Here is a 21,891-nt window from a genome sequence, read left to right as displayed (position 1 = left end):
TAATTTCATTACCCGAGTTATATGTTTCGTGAGTTAACCCTAATAGACTTCGGTTATTTTACTATATCTTTCATTTAGATTGATTTTTTTTTAATTTCATTGTTTAGCAATGTATTTATTATAAATTGAGCTTTATAATTTATTTTAATTTGATTTATTTAGGGTTATTATAATCTTATGACTTGGATCATGGATTTTAAAGATTAACTAAAATTGACCCGATTGATTTAATATGTTGTTATCTCAACATTGTTTTTTCTTAAAAAAGATGTTGTCTTGAAGTTTTTTGAGTTAAACTATAATTTTTATCAATTATTCAAACTTTTTTTTAGATTCGGTGAGTTAATTAGATTATATCAGTTTAACACTAGTTTTTTACTTGTATTTAATATTTAAATTGTATACTTTCAAATTAATTTATCTTTAATTTTAAATTAAAATTATACTTGTTAAATTAATAAATAACACAATCCCAAAACAACACAGATACACTTGAAAACAAAATATATCGTTTTAATTGAAAAAACAGAATGCCAACCAGACAACATTGCTCAAAAATTAAAAAAAAAAAAAGATGGCTGATAAAAAAATTAAAAATCAATGCAAACAAATTAGGTTTTTTGTTTTAATGAAAAAATCACATGCCTACAGATGGGGTTTTGTTGCTTTCTAAATTAAAGAAAAAAGTTAGTGTCCTTTGGTATTACAAAGCTGATTTAAGATGGGCAATTAAAAGAGGGCTTTAAGATAAAATATTTTATGGGTCCCTTTATATTTATGAATTCTTACAACCTTGGGGTTTTTTAATTTATTGTCCCATCCTTGTTCTTCTTCATGATTTCTTGAGATAAACTAAAACCCGCGAGTGTTCTGCTGTAAAGCCCTGTTCTTTGCTAGAAAGTTGGGTTTTTGTTGTTTGCTAGAAAGTTGGGTTTTTTCTTGCATTTTTGCTTTAAAGTTTTAGTCTTTTAAGAGTAGGAGATTCTACTAAGCCTCCATTGTTAATGAAAGTTGAGATCTTGTGAGAGAATGTTAAAAGTTTTTGCTCTTCTTAGATGATTAGATCTCTCAAAGAAAGGGCCCCATTTTGTGGTGTTAATGCTTGGCGTCAGTTGAAGAAAAAAATATTCTTTGTTGAAGCTGAGTTTTTGTCACTGGTAGCAGTAAAGCTCTCTTGGAGCTCCATTGTCACCGAGTTGGTGATTTTTTCTTGAGTGGTACTGTCTTATGCTCTCTAAAGACGTCAATGCTCTTGTTTCTTGAAGAAAAGGCTTTCCGGGTCTCTCTTGTTTTTACTGTTAAATGGTTGAGACTTGTTTGAAATTGCTTGTCATTTAGCTTAACAACTTTTTTCCCTTACAAGACTGAGCTTGTTTCTTCTTGTTATAAGGATTGTTTTCTTGTAACATTCAAGCTGCCATTGTTGGGTCTAGTTGTGAGCTTGTAAGGTCTGAAATTTAGTTGGTTTGGTTAGAAGCTAGAAACCCCCTTTCCAGTTTTTGATAGATTGAATATGAAGCTCTTAAGGCTTTTACTGTTATCCCTATTTTTCCTTTCTGCCATGGGGCAATTGCCTTCACAGGACATATTGGCATTGCTTGAATTCAAGACGGGTATCAAGCATGACCCCACTGGTTATGTTCTTGAGTCATGGAATGAGGAGTCCGTTGATTTTGGTGGCTGCCCTTCTTCTTGGAATGGCATTGTCTGCAATGGTGAAAATGTTGCAGGGGTTGTTCTTGATAACTTGGGTCTCTCGGCTGATGTAGATTTGAGTGTGTTTGCAAATCTTACATTGCTTGCCAAACTCTCCATGGCAAACAACTCTATAACTGGCAAGATTCCAGACAATGTAGGTGACTTTAAAAGCCTTCTGTTTATGGATGTGTCGAACAATCTGTTTTCGTCATCATTACCACCAGGGATTGGTAAATTAGGGAGATTAAGGAACCTCTCGTTGGCTGGGAACAACTTCTCTGGCTCACTTCCAGATTCAATTTCAGGGTTTGCATCTATCCAGTCGTTGGACTTGAGCCGCAACTCGTTTTCTGGGTCATTGCCAATGTCATTGACAAGGCTGAATAACCTGGTATATCTCAATCTGTCTTCCAATGGGTTTACCAAGAGGATTCCAAAGGGATTTGAGCTGATTTCAAGTCTACAGGTGCTTGACTTGCATGAGAATATGTTTGATGGTCATCTAGATGGGATGTTTTTTCTTGAAACCAATGCTAGTCATGTTGATCTCAGTGGAAATATGCTAGTGAGCTCTAGTTCTCAGAGATTACTTCCGGGTATGTCTGAGAGCATTAAGCTTTTGAATCTTAGCCACAACCAGCTTAGTGGGTCACTGCTAAATGGAGGTGACATGCAATTGTTTGCAAGTGTAAAGGTGTTGGATTTAAGCTACAATCAGTTGTCAGGAGAATTGCCAGGCTTTGATTTTGCTTATGAGCTTCAGGTCCTTAGGCTCAGCAACAACAAATTCTCCGGGTATATTCCTAATGACCTATTGAAAGGAGATTCTTTGCTCTTAAATGAACTGGATTTGAGTGCCAATAATCTCTCAGGTACCTCTTTAATCACTGCTTTAGCATTTTCTGAGTTGCTTGTGCTCAGTTATAATACTTTTAGTGGCTTAGTTATGTTTATTTTGTTTTATGATTGCCTCTCACGTTGTAGCTTCATCTTTTAGGGCCAATAAGCATGATTATGTCAACAACACTTCGTGTCCTTGATCTGTCATCAAATGTGCTTGTCGGGGAACTTCCTTTGGTGACGGGAAGCTGTGCTGTGCTTGATCTATCAAACAACAGATTTGAAGGAAATTTAACCCGAATGGTGAAGTGGGGGAACATTGAGTATCTTGATCTAAGCCAGAATCATTTGACAGGGCCAATCCCTGAAATAGCTCCACAATTTTTGCGTTTGAATTATCTCAACCTCTCTCACAATTCACTTACCAGCTCTCTCCCAGAAGTTATCACTCAGTATCCAAAGCTTAGAGTCCTAGATCTTAGTTCGAACCAGCTAGATGGAGCTATGTTAACTGATTTACTAATGTCGCCTACTTTGCAAGAAATCCACCTTGAAAATAATTTACTCGATGGTGCTATTGTATTCTCTCCCCCTTCCAATAGTAAATCCAATCTTCAAGTTATTGATCTTTCTAATAATCAGCTTGATGGCTATTTTCCTGATCGTTTTGAATCACTTGCTGGTCTTCAAGTGCTCAATCTTTCAGGGAATAATTTATCCGGTTCCCTTCCAAGTTCCATGGCTGACATGAGCTCGCTTATTTCATTAGATTTATCTCAAAACCATTTCACAGGTCCTCTGCCAAACAACTTGTCAGAGAGCATAGGCAGCTTTAATGTTTCATATAATGATCTTTCTGGGGTTGTCCCAGAAAACCTGAGGAGGTTTCCATCTTCTTCTTTCTATCCTGGAAATAACAGATTAAGCCTTCCAAATGGTCCTCCTGGACCAAACAATCTTCCTGGTGGAAATCCTGGGGGGAAACCAATCAACACCATTGTCAAGGTGGTAGTCATTGTTGCATGTGTGACTGTACTGATCATTCTTATCATGCTTGCCATCTTCATACTTTACATTCGTATAAGAAGGAGAAATCCACCAGGTCAAGTTACAAATACTGGTATCCGTAGGCACATTCAAACAATCCCCTCTGGCACTAGTGGAACAGGCAAATCTGGTGCGTTGGTTGTTTCAGCTGAGGATCTTGTGACATCAAAGAAAGGATCATCATCTGAGATTATCAGCCCTGATGAGAAAATGGCTGCAGTAACTGGCTTCTCACCAACAAAACACAGCCATTTATCTTGGTCACCAAAGTCTGGGGATTCATTTGCTGCTGACACCCTTGCACGACTGGATGTAGGGTCACCGGACCGGTTGGTTGGTGAGCTGTACTTTCTTGATGATACAATCACAATGACACCAGAGGAGCTGTCAAGGGCTCCAGCTGAAGTGTTGGGCAGGAGCAGTCATGGGACTTCTTACAGGGCAACACTGGATAATGGGGTCTTCATTACTGTGAAATGGTTGAGAGAAGGGGTGGCAAAACAAAGAAAGGAGTTTGCCAAGGAGGCCAAAAAATTTACAAACATCAGGCATCCAAATGTGGTAGGTTTGAGAGGATACTACTGGGGCCCCACACAGCATGAGAAACTCATTCTTTCGGATTACATCTCACCTGGAAACCTTGCAAGCTTTCTCTATGGTAAGATACTGATCTTCTAGCTTCAATCTTTATAGTTGCACTGCTACCGATTCTATGAAACTGAGTAAAATAGTCAGAAAACAAAGAACCCCCCCTCCCCAGCAAGAAGAAAAACACATCTGAAGTGAAGCGTAACTGTTTTATGCTTTCAATATCTGCAAAATTTGAGGCTCCAGGACAAAGTCTTGTAAATGTGAAACTTAATAATCGTTATGCCTTTTAGTTTGATACTTGCATCTCGCTAAGTGGGAAATTTGTCTGCATAGAGAGTGTTAGAGTTTAATTACAACCTGTATTATGTTAAGAGAAAAATAATCCTGCGATGCAGACTTGTTTATTTCCCAAATCACATGCATGGAGAGTATTATCTGCTCGCCACTCAATAGCAATGTGTTCCAATATCATAGGATCTTCAAAATACGTTGGTAATGGCATGAATTTCATATATTGAACAAAGTTGATTTCTATTAACCTGACTTTTCAGATCGACCGGGAAGAAAAGGCCTCCCATTAACTTGGGTTCAGAGGCTCAAGATAGCAGTTGATGTTGCACGTGGCCTGAACTATCTCCATTTTGACCGTGCTGTTCCACATGGGAACCTTAAATCAACAAACGTACTCCTGGATGGGCCTGATCTCAATGCACGTGTTGTTGATTACTGCCGCCATCGACTCATGACTCAAGCCGGCACCATTGAACAGATACTTGATGCTGGGGTCTTGGGTTATTGCGCACCAGAGTTGGCTGCTTCCAAGAAGCCACTTCCCTCCTTCAAGTCAGATGTTTATGCCTTTGGAGTGATAATGTTGGAACTTTTAACTGGAAGGTGTGCAGGTGATGTGATTTCTGGGGAAGGGGGGAGCGTTGATTTGACAGATTGGGTGCGGTTGAGAGCAATGGATTGCTTTGATCCTGCACTGGTGCCGGAGATGGTGAACCCCGCAGTTGACAAGGGAATGAAGGAGGTCCTTGGAATAGCTTTAAGATGTATAAGGTCTGTCTCCGACAGGCCAGGCATCAAGACCATATATGAAGATCTTTCGTCGATATAGTTTGTAGTCAGTTCCACTTTGATTGGGACTTGAATATGGGGTTTAATATCTCATTGGCCTCTTTTCATATCTCTGGTCCTTTGTTCCTTTGCATTTTAGTGTTGTTAGCAGCTACTGAGATTAACCATTGTTGTATAAAAGGAATGGATGGAGGATTTTCAGTCCAAGGCTATTTCTTGATGATCTTGTGGTCACCTGGATCAGAATGTTTGGTTGCGTTGCTCTCTGTATTTTCACATCTCTTGTTTTCTTTTTCATTTTTAGAAATCAGAGAATTAATTAAGTTTTTTTTATCCAATTACATGCTTCTAAAGATTTTTTCCCATGGTTATCATGTTCAATTTCTTTTTTAATTTTATCTTTTTATTATTGTTAAATTATTTTATTATCTTATTAAAATAAAATTAACTTATTTGATCAATTAAAGGTATAACTCGAATTGATTTATTTTATATTTATATATATATTTTTTAAAATCTGAGGTAGTGTCTAAACATGCTTTGCTTTTTAAATAAATAAAAAAATATATAAATCTATGGTAAAGCGTGGACACAGAGCCTAAAATAGAAGAAATGGAAGAATTATAGGTATAGTTTAATAATATAAATCCACAAATATAAGTTATCAACAATACCAATATAATTCACAGGCATCATTCAAAAACAAACCAGTGATTTGCTTGGTATTAAACAGCGTGTATGGATCACATCGATATAGATGTTAATGCTTTAATTCAATTCAAAGGATTCTTATAAGAGAAAAATAGTATATAAAATAAAAATGAAATGGAGAGTTATTTTATTGATAATTGTGAGGATGCTAATAATAATAAATTAAATATTTGGAATTGATAAATAATTAATGTTTTAAAATATAAGATATTTTAAAAAATTGTATATATTTTATCTATTTCTATGTTTACAGTGGCTTCTGAATCTGTTTTTAGTACAGTTTATCATATACTTCACCAATTTTGAATTTTTCTATCTCTAACAACAATTCAATTATTTATTTGTTATTAAAATTAATTGCATCATGGATCAATTTCAATTGATGATGGAACGTTGATTAATGATTTTGAACCCTACAAAAACGTTGAAGTAGATAATTTTTCTTATAAATTTACATATTTTATTTTATAATTTATTAATTAATGCATTTTTATTTTTTATTATAACATGTTTAATTTTTTATTTTATAGAATTCAGTGAAAAGTTGCATATAGTAACATATGATAATTAGTTCACAAATTGATGCATTTATTCAAAATATATGGTAAAAATTCTATTTTTTTTATTTTTTATATCTTCTACTTTAATTTATCATGTTATCATTCTATATTTTGAATTTCAAGTATCAAAGTGGTACTATTAAGACGATGCTTCAATAAAGAATTTTGAAAGGAACTGAAAGTGCAATATTCTTGATATGTTTTTTTTATTGAAATGATGTGCAAATGAAGATTTTTTTTTTTTAGCTTGAAGTGTTTTATGATAATATTATTTGTTGTTTTTTCTTTAAGCCTTTTATAATTTAGATTAATTTGAATTTTAACTTATTGATGTGTAACTATATGTTATTTAAATTTTTTTGAAGCAGGAGAAAAAAATTAGGAAGGTAAAAAATATATTGAACATAAGATTGACAATAACAACTTAATATAAAGGAATATTTAGTGGAAAAAAAATTAAATATACTTTAATTTTTTTTAAAGAAAATTAGATATTATTAACATCAATTATAAGCCTCTCAAAAATCCACTAAAAGCCCATTATGAAGCCCATTACAAAGCCATAAAGATAATCATAGGTTTTTCTGGTTTTGGACCTAAAAACCCGGACCCAAATCAAACTGAAATTGGTCAGTTTGGACTGGTTCTGATTTGGGTCTCTTTTTTTGCCTTTCAGTTTAATTGGTTGTTAAAGATAAAAACTAAACCGAATCAGAAATAATCATTTCTATTATTAATAGTCTTTTTTGGTGCTTGTTAACTTGTCTTATTAATTTTTTTTTAATAATTTTGAAGGTGCTATTTTCAAAGGTTTAACATGTTTATGAGGTTTTATTCTTTTATTCTTTTTTGTTTTTAATTTGGAGTTTATGCTAGCTCATTTCTATACTTTTTAAAATATCACATGTAAAAAAAGATGATTATTGACTTACTTGGTATTAGATAGCATGTGTGAATCATATTAATCATTATTAATAATCTTTTTTAATGTTTGTTAATAATCTTTTTTAATGTTTGTGAACTTGTTTTATTAAAGTTTTTTAATGATTTTGAAGGTATTATTATCACATATTTGATATGTTTATGAAGTTTCATTCATTCATTTTTTCTTTATTTTTTTTTGTTTGGAGTTTGTGCTAGCTCATTTCCATACTTTTTAAAATATTACATGCAAAATTTACAATATTTTTTTACCGTGTTATTTTTATTTATATTAATTTCTTAATTTTAGAAAATTGAATAAATACAAAAATATGGTAGATTAGTTGATGGAGGTCACCATTGAGGTTGCCATTCCTATATTAATTGGAACTACAGTCCATTCTTCAAACATCAAAGCATAATCAAGCTCTAACACCATCCCATTGATAGTTCAAAACGAAAGGTCTAAAATTACTTCACAAATTGACCCAACTCTAGCATCATCAATATAATATGTTGCAATAAAGAAATTACATTAACTAAATTTTACAATACTCATACCAGTTTAGCTAAGAGTAGCCATGAACAACCACCAACTCCAATTTTATTGTGAATAAATTATTTTTTTATTTAAATTTTAATATTTAAAAGCTTACTGAATCCTAATTAATTATTGAATAGAAACTATCCATTAAAAAGTAAAGCTTTTTTAATGACGGTCTATTTTATTTACAAAACTCAAACTCAAGATCTTCTTTAAAAAAAAACAAGTATCAAATCCCTTAAACCAACTATAAATTATTAACTTACACTTCCTATTACTCATTTCCATATTTCATCCCATGACAAAAATCTTTCAACAAAAGGGACAATTATATTCTCAAAATTTCCTAATTTGGCTCTCATATCCATGTCAGCTGCTGTTTCCCATCAAAATTCTCCTAGTACTTTAAGTTAGCTATTAAGTATCTATGCATGTGTAGTGGTTAATTTGAGGTTAATTCATTGCATTTTGGCAAGTAAGTTTAAACATGCATGCATGTGTAGAGGTTCATTTGAGGTCATTTTATTAAATCTAGTTTCTGGCTGGTAGATAGACATGGAACTCGATGAAAAATTAGTTTGATTTTTTTTTATTTTTTTTAAAATAATATAATTTTAATTTTTTTAAATAAAAATTAAAAAAATATCATTTTAATCATGTAATCCAAGGCCACCCGCAATTCAGGAAACCAAGTCCAGAGTACTCTGAGCTAGCCAGATGCATGTGTAGTGCTCGAGGTTAATAATTGGAGAAAGGAATGTGAGTGGTAATAAATGCAAGAAGGTATATTGTTTTGTCTCATTGATTTGCCATGTGAAAATTTCATGCACTCTTCTAAAGAATCTGTTTTTTTTTTTTGTCCATAGAAAAAGAAAACACCGTCAGCAGCCACGCGATGTGTCAGATCAAAATGCTAAAATAAAAATAAAAATAAAGAAATAAGTAAATAAAATGCTAAAAAGACAAGAAGCTATCTGTAACAATCCAATGTAACAAAACAGGCTACAGTAATCAAGAAGTAAACTCATAGTTGATACTTGATAGTACCGAAAAACCATTTCAAGCTTTGTCCGATAAGGAAGAAAAAAAAGGTGTGACACTTATCCATGGCAATTTGCAGATTGAGAGCTTCACTGTCTCTATTGAAAACCAAATCTCCATTCTTTCACCATGTTCCACTTCATGGATTCTCTTCTTCACAACTATCATCCCAGTTTGAGGTAACCCTTTTAGTATCTCTTTCAATACTATAAAGTAATGTGTGGATACCCGTTTTGTTAGAATCACTGGTTTGGCATGCTTTAGATTAGAATCAAACTTCTAGTTCAAATGGGTTAGATGATGATGAACAACTCAATGAAAAGGTTGGTTCTTTGGATTCAAACAAGTCAAACAGAAGAGAATAATTTTAAAATCTTGATCTAAAAGAATTTTAAAGCTTGCTTCTTGGGGTTCTAACAAGTTAATTACATGGATAATCATATTATCTTTAAGAGAACGAGTTAGTAAAAAATATAGAATTATGTCACTGTCAAATAGTTCTGAATTCCATGTTTCAAGACTAAAGAGGGCTTTAAATTCTTGCTAATAGCTTTAAAATTCAAAATTCAAGCTTGTCTTGTGTATGAATTTCTCAGCAAGGCTACAACTAGTAATCTTTAAATAACAAAGTCAGTGGTTTGAAAATTACTGGAGAATGATTGCTGATTTTTTTTTTTCCAGATCAAATTGACTGAAGGAAAACTAAAATGGTATTCAACTTCGACAAATAAGGTTTCCACTAGTAAGGAATTTGCTTTCTTTTATGAGCCGATTACCTTAAGTAATTCGAGTCTTTATGTTCCTCACTGAATGTTCTGCAGGGTGTTTGAGTGAAAAAAGAGGCACAATCAAGTACTGTATGAAAATATGGAACTGGGTGTGAGTTGTTGTCAAGCTAGTAACATTTTTTATGACAATATTTCTATCAACTATGTGAAACAAAGTTCAAGGGGAGTTCAATTTAGTGTTGAATGAATGGTTTATTTCTAGCCCTGATCTGCACCCTTGAAACTGAAAAAGACTTCTTTTCTTCTTTGTTTTTGCCGGAAATGTATACTGTGAATGGTATATGAATTAGCTTGTTAAATCACATGCACTATGCATCAAGAAGAAGGATTGGCTGTTTAAATGCCTATTTCAGCTGAAACAATGTCACTTTTTTGCTTTATGTTTTTTTTTTTCTTGTTTTATAATGCTCTTCATGCCCTTTTCAATTGATTGGTGTACTACAGAGTGTAGGATTCATAGGGCTGGGAAATATGGGATCCAGAATGGCAAATAACCTGATCAAGAATGGATACAAAGTGGCTGTTCATGACATGTAAGTCATAAGCCTTTTCCCCTGTCGTGGCCATGGCTTCTGTAAATTGATTGAAACAAAGTTCTGTAAATAACAGGTTGAGTTTTATAATCTTTTGGCAACGCTAGCTGTTAGAGTTGTTGAACATAGTGAAAATGTTAACAGATATGTGCTGAGAGGAGCTGGCTTGCCTAAGATTGGCATTGAAAACTCTTTTGTCTGTGTTATAAACTTAGTTGCGTGGTTTAATATATGGAAGGTAATACATGCATCTATCTAATCACCTGGAATCAATGGTAAAATTCGATTTTATTTCAGAAACTGTAATGTCATGAGGATGTTTTCTGACATGGGAGTTCCAACGAAAGAAACACCATTTGAAGTTGCAGAAGCAAGTGATGTTGTTATAACAATGCTGCCATCTTCATCTCATGTAAGTATTGTAGTTCCATTCAGTCATGTCTGTGATGTTCAGGATATATGCAGCTCTGTGGTTACATACCGTTGTGTTCATATAATGTACTAACTTGTTAAGACATTGCTTCATCCTCTGTGTTATGTTACTGAATATTTTAAATATAAATATAAATATGAAAGCCTCTGCATTGCAACCCATAAAGTCGAAAGAGCTGGTGTTCCTTAGGTAAGGTAAGAGAATGAGCTCATCGAATCACACTATAATATAATTCCCAGTGGGTGGCATCAGGGATTTGGAAAAGAGTTCTCGGTTCTTAGAGATAAGAAATGGAAATATTTCATATCTATGGTTCTTCTTTTCATAAAAAGTCAAAGTAACCCTTTGATAATGTGCTTGTAGAAATGAGGCTTGAAACAAAATCATTCACAACATGTTTTGGCATGCTTGCAAGGATAAAGAATGGGGAAACTGGAAAGTAAAGCTAAGAATTGGGGGATTTAAACCATTCATGCTTCTGTAGCCTTTCATGAGAGATTTTAGACAGCAATGAGCCTATGACCATTGCTTAAAAAGCACCAATTCTCTGGATGACAACATTGAATATCAGCACACTTCTTGTGAAAAACTGAAACTTAAATCCCAAATGCAACGAAAATCTACTGCTGAAGTAGCTATAAAATCCTCTTCTCTAATAATTTATCCTGTGTATGGATGCATCCATATTTCTTCCTGCATGCTGTTTAATTTTAATAGTTTGAAAACTCAGATGTCTCAGTCTGAATCAATACATGCTTTTTGAAAGATTCCACCTTCTTCTTTTGTTTACCCTGCCTTGTCTGTCAGCATGAGAGCAGTAGTCTAAATGATGCAGGTATTGGATGTGTACACTGGACCAAAGGGTTTGCTTCGTTGTACAAATCCCATGAGACCACAATTGTTAATAGATTCATCTACAATTGATCCCCAGACATCGAGAAAAGTTTCTGTTGCAGTATCTAATTGTATTCTAAAAGAAAAGAAAGGTATCACTTTGTAGTGTTTTCTGTTACAAATCGTTAATGCTCTTCCTTCCCTTCCTCCCCTGTTCTAACAACGAATTATATCTCTTATGACTTGTGCAGGTTACTGGGAGAAACCTGTCATGTTGGATGCTCCTGTTTCTGGAGGTGTTCTTGCTGCAGAAGCTGGTACACTTACTTTTATGGTATGGTTTCTCACCTTTCTCAGAATCCCTTTTCACTTGCTCTTTATAAATTCCATTAGTTCCGTTTGAAGTTACTTTGTTGGGTTTAAGGCGGCAAGATTTGAGACCAGGGACGCCATACTTGGGGAGAGTATGTTGGTTTAGACTGCTATTATTCCACATAACATCTTAAATACCACCTGTGCTCTTCTTATAATTTACTTGAAGGGCAAAAGATTTTTTCACTCAGGTTGGTGGCTCTGAGGATGCTTATCTTGCTGCGGAACCCTTATTTCTTTCAATGGGTAAAAATGCAATTTATTGTGGTGGAGGAGGAACAGGTTCGGTAAGTTATCGCTAGCACTCAAAGCTAGTCCTATTAAGTTTATTTCGAACCATGGGTATTTATTTTCCAATTTATCATATGTTAAAAATCATGAGGGTTCAATTTTAGTCCTGCAACTGAGATATATAAATGGAAATGCAATCAATGAAAAAGGAATGCTATATTTCAGCACATGAGTGGAAAAATATATTCAATCTTCACCTCCTGGAGTTCACTTTTCAAGCATCTGATATCTCTGGTGCTGCATTTGTTGTTTAGGCAGCAAAGATTTGCAACAACTTGGCATTGGCTGTGAGCATGCTAGGGGTATCAGAAGCCTTTGTTCTTGGTCAGTCACTTGGAATTTCTGCTGGTACCCTGACAAAGGTTTTAAACACTTCAAGTGCTCGGTGTTGGAGTAGGTATCTGTCTTGACATTTACAGGTTTTACTGACATTGGATAGCTTGGCTTCAATTTCGAGTGACATTGTGAAGAAGCCAGCCTCTTAAACCAGTGACAGTTCCTTGTTTGGGTTCAAGTTTGTGCTAGAGAGTTAGTAGGAGTGACTAACTTCAAAATACCTAAGAAATGAAAATGAAGAACAAGAATCTCCAGTTTAAAATCTCTAAATATGATGAGTAATTACCTGGAAACCACTAATTTAACTGGATGAAATTTCCCACATGCAGTGATAGTTATAATCCAGTTCCTGGAGTGATGGAAGGCGTGCCAGCTTCAAGGAACTACGCTGGCGGATTTGCATCTAAGCTCATGGTGGGTGATTTAGCCTGTTTCTCGCTGATACTCGAATTATTATTGAGAAGGGATTTTGAAACCTGCCTGCCGAATGGCTGTTGTATCCTTACAATATTTGAGTGTTTGGCCTGCTCATGAGCATGATGAACATTTTCTTTTGTATGATGCAGGCTAAGGACTTGAACCTTGCTGCAACATCAGCCAAGGAGGGTGGTCTTCAATGTCCTCTGACATACCAAGCACAAGAGATGTAACTACCTCTGCTTCGTACAACAAATGACATTTCCATTTTTGAATCTCTTTTTTCTGAACTAACATGAAACTGTCGGAACTGAGTGCATATGATTTCTGCTTTCCTTTATCTTCAATGCATTCTGTGCAGATACACTGAGCTGTGCAAGGATGGACATGAAAGCAAGGACTTCTCCTGTGTTTTCCGCCATTATTACGGAGGCCAGGATGAACTTTAGCTGACCAAAGAGTGGTTTCTAGTAGCAGATAACAAGGGCCCTAGTGTTCATAAACTCTGAAGGTGGAACCATTATTAGAGCTAGTGAATTGATTGCCTCGTTCTGTATGAAATAAATTGTCACTGACAGGAACTGTCTCCCTTTGTGAAGCTTGGTGACCATATCCATCATGAATCACAAACTTTTACAATACAGAATGCTTCATATAGAGAAGGGCTATATGTTCTTCCTTTTCTGTCCACCTTAATTTCCTTGACAAAGGGCAAGAAACACTCGTTTTGGAAGACAGACTAATATCAACATAGTGAAACTTGTTCTTAGAGGATTGAAAATGGGAATGCAAATATACTGTATGATGATGATGATGAAATTGAAGATCAAAGATCCTCAAACTAGTAACAAGCAGCACAAAATGACAACAACAGGCTGATCCCATCACCCCAAATATTTGATGCAGTCAATTTTCATTCTATGAAAAGAGAGAAGGGTACATCATCTTTGAAAAGTCAACCACTGTAGGAGGGGCACCCTCCATGCCACTAGCAGCAGCAGCGTATCTTTGCCATATTAGCTAAAACATGGGCTATCTTATTATAGTGGACAAACATATGGATGTGATATCTTCCGCCTTATTAAATTTTATTTGAATATATCTGAAGCTGTATGTTTCTTCTCTCGCCGCAAGTCAAAATTCTAAAGAATTGTTTTAACTTATTATAATATGTTGCTTTCTAAAACAAAGTCATAGCATGGTTTTAAATTCATATATTTATTCCAATCTTGATAATTTATCAAAAGGAAAAGAAGATTGAGGGTATTTGAAAGTATAATAAAGGTTTTTTTTAAAAAAATATATTAAAATAATATTTTTTAATTTTTAAAATCAGCATGTCAAAATGATCAAAAAAATATAAATTAAATACTTTTTTTTCAAATTTTAAATGAAAAACATGTTCAATCTCAATGTAAAAAAAAAAAAGCATAAAATTCCCTTCTTCACCAAGCTGTCCCATTTCTTTTCACTCTTCTATTTTATTCTTTCCTTATCCGACACTTTAGAAGCTTAGAAACACATCGAACAAAATGAATCCTTGTTGTTTTGAAGTTATATTTGAAACCAATTTGGGAAAAGACATGGCTTATTAGGTGGCTGGAACCAACATTAACTGAGTAAATTATTATTATTAAAATAATATTATTTTATTTTGTTTCCTTAAAAAAGTTTTCGAGATATTCACCTAGCAAAGTTTATATTTACTTCGGTAAGATTAATCAGAAATTCGGTAAGATGAAATAAATTTCATTGTATTAATATTTTTCAAAATTTAACTTAAAATTCGATCAAAATTAAACTTTAGAATCATAAATTTTATTAGCCAACTCATCAAATAGAATCGAGTTTAACACCTTGCAATATAACATGTAAACACAATCTATTTATATCCAAAAGAAAAAAACTGTCTTTAAAAAGTATTCATCCCAACCCACCCGACCAGTTAAAAGCATAGATGACAAACCTGTGGAAAAAATGCATACCCTTGTTACTTTCAAGTACTAATACCTCAGTGCTTTCTGGGGAACTCCTTTCATGAGTTCCTTATGACCCTATGTGATGTCTTAATCTTCCGAAGTCCTCATAGACTATAAAGACCACCTCCTCCATCTCTCTCTATAACCCCAGAGAACCCATAAGGCAAAAACACTCTTCTTAGCGGAGAAGGAACTCAAGAGGCCAAACAAATCCACAGCCCCATTTGCATACGTTGTTCTTTTTCACAGGTACAACCCTCCCCCTCCCTGCTTCTCTGATTTTCTTTTATTGTTGTTTTTGAATGTATTTATGCATGCTTATTGTACAGTATCTGTACATACTCAGTCATACACTACAGATACGTCTATACATACGCATATAGGGTGACTTTTGAGCGTGGGAGATGGTAAAGTTTGTCCATTTGAGAATTTTGAGTTCTGGGTCATTTAGATTTTTGTGTTTCTATGCTTTTTGTTTCAATTACAGCTTAATTCTTCGCTTTGTTTTTCATTGATTGCATAAAGCTCGTGTCTTTTTATGTATGGGGCTGTTTGGTTACTGAGAAACCTCAGAAACAGATGTGTTTTACTATTCCAATTGCTTAATTGTTGTCTTTTTTTCACAATGATTGCCTGAGGTTTGTTTCTTTATTATACTTGTTGTTGTTATTATAATTACTAACATTTTGATAAAAGTTGGTGTCCTTATTATATACCACCTGTTACTCGTAAAATTTTAATAATGTGTGCATGTAACGTTTATTAGAGCCTTTGTGGGTTGCTTATGGAAAATGGAGTGAAGCAAATGTATTTATTTTTAAAAATTGCTTAATTATGCTCTTTATCCTAAACTGTCTTTTATTTATTTATTTTTATGTACGTGGCTGTTTGGTTTCTGAATAAAGACAAAGAGCAAATTGGCTTCTAGCATTGTGCATTTCATGATAAAGTTTTGTTTTATGTAATTGAATTTGTTTTCATTAGTAACAGTTATATGTGTGGTTGTGACTTTTATTAGAACTTTTGGAGGTTGCATATGGAAATTGGAGTGAAGAAGACAGTTTTTACACCTAAGGCTATCATACACCAAAAGTTTGGTAACAAGGCATGCTATACGGTCGAGGAGGTAAAGGAGGAGTCAGCTCAGAATGGATGCCCAGGATTGGCAATTCCTCAGAAAGGCCCCTCTCTATTTCGGTGCCGGTTAGAACTTCCAGAATTTACTGTTGTTTCTGATATCTGCAGAAAGAAGAAGGATTCCGAGCAGTCTGCTGCTCATTTGGCTTTAAAAAGGGTATGCTTTAGCTTCCTTCTTATGATTTTTCCAATTTGATTGAACTTTCCTCGTGATGAAAGACAGACTAACTTAGATGGATATGGAATTGATTATTTGTTAATTTTAAAGTTTTGTTGGTTATTTCCTCTGCCAGAATGTAGATACTTATTCTGTGTGACTATGTGAGGAGATTAAGTTGTTCTTTGGACAGCGCAATTGCTTATAGAGAAGCAATGTATTTTTTACACATTTGCTCTTTTATTCATCATGTTTTATTTGAGATTAATTTATCATGCAGTTTTCAGCTTTTCTTCTGCTATAGTTTAGTTCATTAAACTGAAGACTGATGTAGATCTTTCTTTTGTCCCTACCTTCTTTTTTTGGCAATGTAATTTAACTACTTAACTGTTTATTTACTATTTATCCTGCAGCTAGGCAACAATCCTGCAGATGAAAACCCATCTGAAAAGGATCCTTGTGATGCTTTGATTGATCGAATCAAATATATATTTACAGACGAGGTTGGTAGTTTGTATAGAACTGAATTGTATAACAGTTTGTGTTCTACATGTAATACTTGCAGATCACTTGGTTTTTGCCAGTCATATATATGCAAGAATCCTTGACTTGGTTTGTGCATAATGATGTGCTCTAACCTCTCCTCCTTTATGTTTGGGTCTTTGTTAGTTCCTTTCATCTCTTCATCCGCTGAGTGGTCACCTTAGAGCAGCTTTGCAGAGAAAAGGTGGTCTTTATGGTCTGATACCTGCTTCTGTCATTGCTGCCTGTGATACAAAGACAAGTAATCTGTGTAAATTACTCAACACTGAGGTGGAATCAAAACCCTTTTTGGCTTTGTCATCAATTATGAGGGCTATACCAAGATTAGCAGGGTCTGTTGTAACATCCAAGGGGCAGCTTTCAATTCAGAAGCAAAATCCATATCCCACTGAGATTATAGAGTCATCAGATATTCAGCAATCTGGTTCCCCAGAAAACATATTAGTTAAAGCAATACAGATCCCAGCTTCATTGGACGAGACTATTCAGCCATTGACTCTTGATATTTCTTCTTCTGGATATTACCTGGATGTTATTGCACAAAAACTTGGTGTAACAGATGCCAGCAAAGTTTTGCTCTCAAGGTAGGTGGAATTAGTTATAATACAGAAAGCCTGAGATGGTGTATTTTTTCGCCTAAATTGGGTTCCTTATTCCTTACAGATATGACATGATGTGATGTTGTTTTCTTGTTTGGAAGATGCCTTATTCTTCTTTTTGTAGCATCATATTCTGTTTTATCAAATAATGTTTTTTCTTTCCTATCAAACTGGAAGAAGAATGACTGTTTTTTGGAACCACTACATACTTTTTCTCCAACAGGACTATTGGTAAAGCTTCTTCTGAGACAAGATTGTATTTTGCTGCTTCTGAATCACTTGTGATGGAACTATTGTCAGACCATGCAAATGTGAAAGATTTTCACGTAGAAGGACTTTTGAATGCAAGGGCAAACTACTTCTGTGGTCAAGAAATATATGGTGATGCAATTATGGCATCTGTTGGATACACATGGAGGTCTAAAGAACTTTTCCACGAAGATGTGTCCCTCCAATCATATTACAGGTCTCTTTTGAATTCTTTCCCATGAATCTCTTGTTTTACCATCATTAGTCTTTTCTGTCTTCTCTCTGCAATGTTGTTCAAACCTTAGTTTTGATGCAAGTTTGATGTGCTTCGGTAGTACAATGCTTAGTTCATGTTTAATAATGTCACTGAAGGTTAAGCTTTTTGTTGAATTAAATTCAAGTTATTCATTCTAATATGATGCCATTTTATTGTTGGATTTTCAATTGCACATAATTTGCTTGATATAATCCATCCATCTTCTTCATCTTCTTTTTGAAATTTCTTATATGAAGATGAACACTGAACTTTTTTTTCTTTCTCACATAATATTTTTGCTGGATATACTCCTTTTATTTGTTATTTTCTTTTTTCATAATTGCTTGTGTGAAGATGAATACCAAACTTTTTTTTTAATTAATCAACTGTTGTATGGTCTATTACTTAGAATTTAGACCATTTTATTGCTCCATATTAATTACTGTGGCAATGAATGACCCCTACAGTTTATCACCAAAGTTTGCATCTCCTATGCAATGCACGCACTGTTCCATAATGTACTTTAATACACTAAGCCTTCAACAATTCATTATTTAATCAATTTAGATTGGCTTATTCAGGATGCTTTTAAGCAAGATACCTAGTGGAAATTACAAGTTGTCTCGAGAAGCAATACTTGCTGCAGAGTTGCCCTCCGTATTCACTACAAAAACAAATTGGAGGGGTTCCTTCCCAAGGGAAATCCTATGCACATTCTGCCGTCAGCACCAGCTATCTGAACCTATCTTCTCCATTACAAGTATTCCTTTAAAGGCATCATGCAAGTTACCAAGATCACAGAAGAAGTTGAAGGTTACCGAGGCAGCTGAACTAGCAACTGAATACACTAATGGAGGAAGTTTAAATGCTGGTGGAGAATCAGTAGGACTGGAAAGCAGCTTTAGGTGCACAGTAAAAGTATTTTCCAAGGGTCAGGATTTGATCATAGAGTGTTCCCCTAGGGAGATTTATAAGAAGCAAACTGATGCTATCCAGAGTGCTTCTCTGAAAGTTCTCTCATGGTTAAACGCATGTTTCAAGGACCTTGGCATGCCTTTGGAGAAGCTAAATTGCTCTGCTGATGCCCTCAACATTAGCTTATCTTCTGAAAACTTTCTTAAAGAGTTTGCTTTATGCCAATCTCTTCATAATGTTCAGCAAAGTCGGTGTCAAGGATCCAAATTACCTGAATCAAAAAGTACTAATATGGAATATACTTTGTCAGGACAAGATGTTTGCTTACCAAACATTGAAGGCTCATATTCCGGTGTCTGCCCCTCCAATGGATCCTTGTTGAGTATAAGTTACTCTGTGTCCTTGGTGACAGAAGGTGGACATACAAAAGAGCTTATTGAAAGTAAAGATGAATTTGAGTTTGAGATAGGGAATGGAACAGTGGTTTCCACTCTTGAAGGAGTTGTGACACAAATGTCAGTTGGCCAGTGTGCTCATTTCAACATGAATTTGCCCCCTCAAGAGTTCATTTTAGCTGCAGTTGATGATCCTGCAAGGATTCTTTCATTGTTATCCTCAGGTAATTATGTGCTTCTTGACATCTGATTGATGATTTTCGCAACCTTGGTTTTGAATTATTGGTCTCTATTTTCAACCTAGATCAAAACATAGATAACCTAGTTAATGTAGTGAATCAAGACATGGGTGACTAAATTGATTTACTTTCCTAAAACTTTGGATTTTCCAATAAGGAAGCAGATCTTATCCATTTCTTTATTTATCTTTGATTTGGAGATTGAGATTGGTGCTTTTTATTAATTCTTGAGATGAATCGCTCTTTTTGTTGTTAATTATTTCTTCTTATAATGACAACCATATATGACATGAAGGGAACAACGAGCATGATTTGTTTCTCCTATAATTATTAGAAACAGAACTGACTTACTATATAATGGAATTTATGTTATATGACAACCTGTACTTGTACTCTTTGAAAATGAAAAATCTTAGTTTATGACATAAATTTAGTTTAACAATTGGATCTGACATCTAACTTACTCTGAAATGATCTTCTGTGTTCCTGTTTTGGCAGAAGTTTGCTGCTTAGAATACGATGTAACCTTGTTGCGAGTGACAGAACCACCAGAAGAAAGAATGGAGCAGGCTCTTTTCAGCCCTCCGCTCTCCAAGCAACGGGTGGAATATGCTGTGCAGCATATTAAAAAATCCAGTGCTACAACTTTGGTACATATTTTTTATTTTTTATTTAACAGTAAACAACAGAATGTTGAGTTTGCAATTTTTATCACTCACCATTTATCTTCTTTGTCTCTGACTTTTTTTTTTTCAGGTTGACTTCGGATGTGGCTCTGGAAGTTTATTGGATTCTTTGTTAGATTACCCAACTTCACTACAAAAGATTGTGGGTGCTGACTTATCAAAGAAGAGTCTTAGCCGTGCTGCAAAGGTCTGAATCATTTCTGAGCAATGTTTCTCTGCTATGCTCTATGCCCTTTATTTGTTTGTTAGCTACACGCTTGAATTAGTCACATGTCTTGGGTATTGTTAATTATGCAGATACTGCATACCAAACTGAGCACAAAGTCAGATACAGGCATCAAATCTGCTATTCTTTATGATGGTTCCATCACAGAGTTTGATCCTCGATTGTGTGGATTTGATATTGGCACTTGCTTAGAGGTATTTACCTTCCTCCTGTGGCACATTTTTTGCTCGTTTGGAGCTCTTGGGTTAGCATGCTAGTGTGATTTTTCTTTTTTGTTTCTTTGGCTGGAATATCATACAATGGTGGCAGTATCTATCAACAAATATGTTTTGCATATTACATAATTTTGAACATTTAGAAAGGGAATTCGTGTTTGCCTTTGATTGTGCTATGTTTTGGATTCCCAGAATTTTTGGGGTTTATTGACATGTTTTATCTATATATTATTGTGCCAGTCTACAACCTCCCTGTGAATGTTGGGAGAGCTCAAATGTGCCTTACAAAATTAACTTATATTAGTATTTTGAAAATTGATTAGCCCTCTGTTGCCTCTAGTTGTGCCAAATTCTTATTCTTCCTATGTTAATAGTATCTCCACACTGCGTTTTCTCAGGTGTAATTGTACTGCCAGAAACTTTTAGCATCATTAAAGATGTCGTTTCTATAAATCAATGAACTGGTTTCCATCTCCTCTGTTTTTCTTATTTTCACCTGATGTCTTTGAGCTTATAGGTAATTGAGCATATGGAGGAGGAACAGGCCTGTCTTTTTGGTGACATTGCATTGAGTTATTTTCGTCCAAAGGTTCTTATAGTTTCCACCCCAAATTACGAATACAACGTGATTCTACAAGGATCCAGTCCCACAACTCAAGAAGACGATCCAGAGGAGAAAAGCCAGTCACAGTCATGTAAATTTCGCAACCATGACCACAAGTTTGAGTGGACAAGAGAGCAGTTCAACCATTGGGCATCAGATCTAGCCAAGAGGCACCATTACAGTGTCGAGTTCAGTGGGGTTGGTGGTTCTGGTGATGTGGAACCAGGCTTTGCATCGCAAATTGCTGTCTTTAAACAGGAGAGCCTACTTGATGAAAATGATCTTCCAACGCAAGAAAATTCCTCTGAGCATTGCAAAGTTATATGGGAGTGGAAGCGCGATGATAGATCGGTACCCTCTTCGACAAGAAACTAATTTTTAGCGTTTCTAAACCACACCCTGGCAAAGATATTAGTTAATTAGTACAGCCCTGTACTGATATATTACATTATTTCTAGGAAGGAGAAAGTATCTAACAGAATGAGGCAAGTGCAGGCTCAGAAAAGATGCATTTTTTCTTGCTGCCGGACCAAATATTTTGGCAGTGAAATGAAGGGATTGCATGTTCTTATTCGTTCAAAGACCCCATGCCATTTATGAATACTGAGAGAATTCCTGCCTAATTAATACAAGTCTATTTTGATCATCTATATG

The 21,891-nt window shown here is 34.8% G+C and overlaps 3 protein-coding genes across 6 annotated transcripts; all 3 read left to right on the top strand.

Annotated features, from left to right (window-relative positions):
- The first annotated feature begins 811 nt into the window (after window positions 1-811).
- Window positions 812-5,513, top strand: LOC105136239 (probable LRR receptor-like serine/threonine-protein kinase At4g20940). Its single transcript, XM_011041496.1, has 3 exons — window positions 812-2,570; window positions 2,696-4,243; window positions 4,728-5,513. Exons 1-3 carry the CDS (start codon window positions 1,514-1,516, stop codon window positions 5,294-5,296), a joined length of 3,174 nt encoding a protein of 1,057 aa, XP_011039798.1. The 5' UTR covers window positions 812-1,513; the 3' UTR covers window positions 5,297-5,513.
- A 3,501-nt stretch (window positions 5,514-9,014) lies between these two features.
- On the top strand, window positions 9,015-13,774 carry LOC105136238 (6-phosphogluconate dehydrogenase family protein). 4 transcript variants are annotated; one of them, XM_011041492.1, is made up of 11 exons: window positions 9,015-9,212; window positions 9,303-9,356; window positions 10,266-10,354; window positions 10,652-10,766; window positions 11,623-11,773; window positions 11,873-11,955; window positions 12,185-12,280; window positions 12,539-12,681; window positions 12,950-13,034; window positions 13,187-13,266; window positions 13,399-13,774. In XM_011041492.1, the coding sequence occupies exons 1-11, from the start codon at window positions 9,099-9,101 to the stop codon at window positions 13,484-13,486; spliced, it is 1,098 nt and encodes a 365-aa protein (XP_011039794.1). In that variant the 5' UTR covers window positions 9,015-9,098; the 3' UTR covers window positions 13,487-13,774. The 4 variants fall into 4 exon arrangements, with proteins under 4 accessions (XP_011039794.1, XP_011039795.1, XP_011039797.1 ...); XM_011041495.1 differs by lacking the exon at window positions 9,303-9,356 and adding an exon at window positions 9,715-9,775 and having other exon boundaries at window positions 9,025-9,212; XM_011041493.1 differs by lacking the exon at window positions 9,303-9,356.
- A 1,211-nt stretch (window positions 13,775-14,985) lies between these two features.
- LOC105136237 (small RNA 2'-O-methyltransferase-like) lies at window positions 14,986-21,887 on the top strand. The gene is made up of 10 exons (XM_011041491.1): window positions 14,986-15,265; window positions 16,035-16,310; window positions 16,724-16,813; window positions 16,980-17,437; window positions 17,676-17,918; window positions 18,539-19,491; window positions 20,005-20,156; window positions 20,263-20,379; window positions 20,490-20,612; window positions 21,151-21,887. Exons 2-10 carry the CDS (start codon window positions 16,053-16,055, stop codon window positions 21,610-21,612), a joined length of 2,856 nt encoding a protein of 951 aa, XP_011039793.1. The 5' UTR covers window positions 14,986-15,265; window positions 16,035-16,052; the 3' UTR covers window positions 21,613-21,887.
- Window positions 21,888-21,891: the final 4 nt, after the last annotated feature.

This window comes from Populus euphratica, unplaced genomic scaffold, assembly GCF_000495115.2.
Source record: "Populus euphratica unplaced genomic scaffold, PopEup_1.0 scaffold52.1, whole genome shotgun sequence".
NCBI lineage: Eukaryota > Viridiplantae > Streptophyta > Magnoliopsida > Malpighiales > Salicaceae > Populus > Populus euphratica.
The sequence above is the reverse complement of the archived record's forward strand: the minus strand, read 5'-3'. Positions and strand labels throughout refer to the sequence as shown.

What these genes read in the sequence shown, in the direction of transcription:
- LOC105136239 (XM_011041496.1), top strand. Translation starts at nt 1,514, where the DNA reads ATGAAGCTCTTAAGGCTTTTACTGTTATCCCTATTTTTCCTTTCTGCC. An exon ending in GAGTGCCAATAATCTCTCAG is followed by an intron (nt 2,571 to 2,695) that starts GTACCTCTTTAA and finishes TTCATCTTTTAG; the next exon opens with GGCCAATAAGCATGATTATG. An exon ending in CCTTGCAAGCTTTCTCTATG is followed by an intron (nt 4,244 to 4,727) that starts GTAAGATACTGA and finishes CTGACTTTTCAG; the next exon opens with ATCGACCGGGAAGAAAAGGC.
- LOC105136238 (XM_011041492.1), top strand. Translation starts at nt 9,099, where the DNA reads ATGGCAATTTGCAGATTGAGAGCTTCACTGTCTCTATTGAAAACCAAA. An exon ending in ATGAACAACTCAATGAAAAG is followed by an intron (nt 9,357 to 10,265) that starts GTTGGTTCTTTG and finishes GGTGTACTACAG; the next exon opens with AGTGTAGGATTCATAGGGCT. An exon ending in ACATACCAAGCACAAGAGAT is followed by an intron (nt 13,267 to 13,398) that starts GTAACTACCTCT and finishes CATTCTGTGCAG; the next exon opens with ATACACTGAGCTGTGCAAGG.
- LOC105136237 (XM_011041491.1), top strand. Translation starts at nt 16,053, where the DNA reads ATGGAAATTGGAGTGAAGAAGACAGTTTTTACACCTAAGGCTATCATA. An exon ending in CTCATTTGGCTTTAAAAAGG is followed by an intron (nt 16,311 to 16,723) that starts GTATGCTTTAGC and finishes TTTATCCTGCAG; the next exon opens with CTAGGCAACAATCCTGCAGA. An exon ending in AATATATATTTACAGACGAG is followed by an intron (nt 16,814 to 16,979) that starts GTTGGTAGTTTG and finishes GGTCTTTGTTAG; the next exon opens with TTCCTTTCATCTCTTCATCC.